This window comes from Opisthocomus hoazin, chromosome 13 (assembly GCF_030867145.1).
Source record: "Opisthocomus hoazin isolate bOpiHoa1 chromosome 13, bOpiHoa1.hap1, whole genome shotgun sequence".
NCBI classification, from domain to species: Eukaryota; Metazoa; Chordata; class Aves; order Opisthocomiformes; family Opisthocomidae; genus Opisthocomus; species Opisthocomus hoazin.
This window is the reverse complement of record NC_134426.1, coordinates 5385406-5389956: the sequence shown is the minus strand read 5'-3', so window position 1 is coordinate 5389956 and position 4551 is coordinate 5385406. Positions and strand designations below refer to the sequence as shown.

The following is a 4551-nucleotide window of genomic DNA, read 5'->3' as shown; positions in this document are numbered from 1 at the left end:
TGTAACCCACCACAGCCATCTTGCCCAACTCTCCTGCTCAAGGCAGTGTTACCTAGATGAGTTTGCTCAAGGGCTGCGCGTACCTTGTCATCATCCACAAAGGCGCTGAAAGTGCATTTCATCCCATCATACAGAGAGATACTAAAAACGTTCCAGAGTGGTGGTAAAGGACTGGTCACTGAGGGACGCACTACTAATTGGCTGCCAGCAGCACTTTGTACCACAGATAACACTTGGCCCTCATCAGTCAGCCAACTTCCCACCCACCACAACATCTACTTACTCAGCCCAGCTGCAAACAAGCTTGTTCTAAGGACACTGCAGGACACCTTGTCAAAAGCCTTGCTATAGTCCAGGCACAAACATCCCCTGCTTTTCCCTCCCACATGTGTTCTCCAGTCCCTTTCCTCTTCTTCAGATGGCTGGAGATTGATGCAGGAGGACTTGCCATGTGGCTTTCCCTGGTGAGGCTGACCAGGTAATTCTCTCAGTCCTTCTTCCTGCACTTTTTGAAGACTGATTTCATGTCTGTCTTTTGCAAGTTCACAGGAATCTTTCTGATGCCTCTGGCTTTTCAAAGGTGTTTGACAGGGGCCTCACAATGACTCTGTCACTGTTTAAAGCATGGTGTCAATAAACTACGTGACAGACACTCTCTGTTAACCTCCACCCTCCCATCAGAGGAAGAGAAAAGGAACAAAAGGGAGAGAGACTTACAAATTGAATATAAAAAGCTTTACGAATAACACTAATAATACTAAAAATAAGATAAATAATGCATATTATACAAAGCTGATACTGAGTTTCCCGGAGCTGGGTGCCGGGGTGCTGGTGTCCCACCAGCAGCTGTGAGGCAGCACCAGGCAGTCCCAGACTGGCCTTGGCAGTAGGCAGGAACTGGACTCAGGGATGCACTGATTGGATCTGGATCAGGATCGCAGGTAGAACCACGAGTGGGGTCCTCTTCAGAAGGTGGCCATGGACAAAGAGAACGAGACCCTTGTGACTCCCCAGCTTTAAACTGCGTATGATGTGCATGATATGGAGTACCTTGTCGGTCAATATCGGGTCACCTGTCCTGTCCGCCCCTCCCTGCAAGTATGACCCCTTCTGACTCTTCACCTGTGGGACCTAAGAGATCTGTGGGTGACCTTGGCTGCTATAGCAATAATTATGAACAGGGGCTTTTTTCTGCATTACTTTCCTACCCTCAGCTCAGTGTAACTATAAACATTAGATGTTATCAGCTATGGAGCGGACAGTGTCTGTAAAATATTCAGCCAGCTTCATCAAAATGCAGTTACTTAGAAGGACTTCACTGTAAGGAAGATTCACTAAAAGAGAATCGGTTCTGTGTTAACCAAAACCAGGACACAGGGCTTGGTGTTTTGCTTGATAAACACATCAAGGCTTGACAAAGCATCAGGGGGATTTGCACTCTGCCTTTGCCTGCCTCTTCTCATCTCCTCTCATTGTCTGCTGGAACGGTTCTGTGTGGAGGCTTTGTCAGGAATGGCCCTAAGTGGGTCCCCGTTAATGCTTCAAGGTACTTTAGGTTTTGCTTCTGACTTTGACTTCTGGAAAGGTTTGTGCAATCTTCGCTCAGTATCTATGGTTCACGGACTCATCATCAAATGCCTCGTGGGACTCCTTCCAAAGCAGAAAGCGCTCATGTGCCTTTCTCTTCCTACACTTTTTTCCAAATCTTCATTCCTTGTACAGATAAATGGAGCTGGATTTTTTTCGGGGGGCGGAGGTAAAGAGGAAGAGTTCTGTGAGTACTTAACGAAAAATCAGTTTTGCTTCTTCAAGATATTTTTTCCTAACTTCTCTGTCTACTGAAGCAGACATAACAGCACTCTCCAATGGATGTTGATCCAGGCTGTCTCCTAAGGAGGTCTGGCAAGGAAGGAGAAGCAGTCCCTTGAGGACTGTATGGACAACCTTGGTCCTCATCTCCCCAAGCACCTCAGCTCCCTCAGCGACCTCCTGGGAATTGCATCACTTCTCAAATCAGGCGTCCCCGCAGAGGTCTGCAGCTGCCACTCCTTTACAGTACTGAATCATAGAATAGTTTGTGCTGGAAGGGACATTTGAAGATCATCTAGTCTAACCCCTCTGCAATCAGTAGGGACATCTTCAACTAGATAAGGTTGCTCAGAATCCCATTCAAAATGAATTTCAGAATTTCAAGGAATGGGGCATCTACCATCTCTCTGGGCAACCTTATCCAGTGTTTCACCACCCCCATTGTAAAAAATTTCTTCCTTATACTAGTTTAATCCAGCCTCTTAAATTTAATGCTGTTGCCCCTTGTCCTATAGCAACAGGCCTTGCTAAAATGCGTGTCCCCATCTTTCTCATAAACCCTGTGTAAGTACTGAAAGGCTGCAATAAGGCCTGCCCAGAGCCTTTTCTTCTCCAGGCTGAACAACCCCAGCTCTCTCAGCCTTTCCTCACAGGAGAGGCGTTCTATCAATCTAATCATTTTTGTAGCCCTTCTCTGGACGTGATCAAAGAGGTCCACTAGCTCCCACCTGCTTGTTTTAAAGAACTGAGTTGTACACAGGTACAGAAAGATTTCTCTACATTGCCAATAATGAAAAAAAAGGTAAACAGGACACAATTTCATCAACTTGAAAACTCTCTCTTCAGCTGTATCACCTCTCCTCAGCATCTAACGTGGTCAACCTTTCACCAGGGATTTCTGTACAAGACCTGTTTTAGACAGAGAAAGAAAGGAGAGATATAAAAAAAGGGAAGACATCACCCCACGCTTTCCTCCCCTCATCACATAGAGAACTCCAGGCACTGAGACCTGCAGAAAGAGGGAAGTGGCTGTGCAGAACAATATACTCATAAGCCTATGGTGAGTGGCCAGTGCTACAAGTGGTTGAATAGAGAGCACTCCAGGCTAAACAAAATCCTGTTCCGTTCTCTAACACATCACCCCCTGCCCTCCACCCCTCATCTCACAGAGAACCCCAGAACAGCAGCACTGCCTCACAGAGACAATCTCTTCAGTCTGTGCTTAACCTCAGCTTTGGCAGAAAAGACTTATCTCAAGACACCGGCACTGGGAAAATACACTTTTATTAGACAGATTTTACACTGGAAGCCAGCTGTACCCTTGTGAAAGACACATGCGCAAAGACCACTGGGTCAGACAGACAGGGTTCATGTCTCTGGAGAAGTGGAGTGGATGCAGACATTCCTGGAGCAAGAGAATTATCACAGATAAAATGCCCAAAGAACAGGAGGTTCCCCAACAACATTGCAAATCTCTTGTGAAGAGACATGGGCAGCTTATTGTAGCGGAAGAATTGCTGATTGAATGAGCTTCTTCAGGGCGTCTTTGAGCTCCTGGTTCCTCATGCTGTAGATGAGAGGGTTCACTGCTGGAGGAACCACTGAATACAGAATAGCCACCACCACATCCAGGGAAGGGGAGGAGATGGAGGGAGTCTTCAGGTAGGCAAACACTGCAGTGCTGATAAACAGGGAGACCACAGCCAGGTGAGGGAGGCACGTGGAAAAGGCTTTGTGCCATCCCTCCTCAGAGGGGATCCTCAGCACGGCCCTGAAGATCTGCACATAGGACAGCACAATGAAAACAGAACACCCAAAAACTAAAGAAACACTAAGCATAACAACCCCAGCTTCCCTGAGGTAGGAGTGTGAGCAGGAGAGCTTGAGGATCTGGGGGATTTCGCAGAAGAACTGCTCCACAGCGTTGCCCTTGCAGAGGGGTATGGAAAATGTATTGGCAGTGTGCAGGAGAGCATTGATAAAAGCACTGCCCCAGGCAGCTGCTGCCATGTGGACACAAGCTCTGCTGCCCAGGAGGGTCCCGTAGTGCAGGGGTCTGCAGATGGCAACATAGCGGTCGTAGGCCATGATGGTGAGAAGACAATACTCTGCTCCAACCAAGAGGACAAACAGAAAGACTTGTGCAGCACATCCTGCGTAGGAGATGTCCCTGGAGTCCCAGAGGGAATTGGCCATGGCTTTGGGGAGAACATTGGAGATGGATCCCAGGTCAAAGATGGAGAGGTTGAGGAGGAAGAAGTACATAGGGGTGTGGAGGCGGTGGTCGCAGGCTATGGCGGTGATGATGAGGCCGTTGTTCAGGAGGGCAGCCAGGTAGATGCCCAGGAAGAGACAGAAGTGCAAGAGCTGCAGCTGCCACGAATCCGTGAAGGCAAGGAGCATAAACTTCGTGGTGGAGCTGCCATTGGACATTTTATTCCTCTGGGAACAGAAACACTGTCCAAGGAGCTAAAAACAGTGAGAATTTAGGGAATTATTCTCTGAGACATTTCTCAGACTCTATCCATGATAAACCCCCCACCCCTGCATTTCTTTTTCTGGGAGACCTTCCTTCACATTTCTGCATGGAGATTTGGTTGCTGCTGGTTGAAAGTGCTATGAGGAGCAGAACCTCTGCCAACGGGCTGCCGAGGGGTCAGCCCTGCTCTGTAGCAGTGCGTTCAAGGGCATGGTGGGACAGGGACCTCTCTTGGTGTTCGACTGTGTCAGATGAAAGTGCTC

The 4551-nt window shown here is 48.1% G+C and overlaps 1 protein-coding gene across 1 annotated transcript; it reads right to left on the bottom strand.

Moving 5' to 3' along the window:
- Positions 1 to 3306: 3306 nt before the first annotated feature.
- LOC104335560 (olfactory receptor 14J1) lies at positions 3307 to 4242 on the bottom strand. The gene has a single exon (XM_009941300.2). The coding sequence runs from the start codon at positions 4240 to 4242 to the stop codon at positions 3307 to 3309; it is 936 nt and encodes a 311-aa protein (XP_009939602.2).
- Positions 4243 to 4551: the final 309 nt, after the last annotated feature.

Bases quoted from the DNA above. Each gene is read 5' to 3' on its own strand.
- LOC104335560 (XM_009941300.2), bottom strand. From the start codon at position 4,242: ATGTCCAATGGCAGCTCCACCACGAAGTTTATGCTCCTTGCCTTCACG.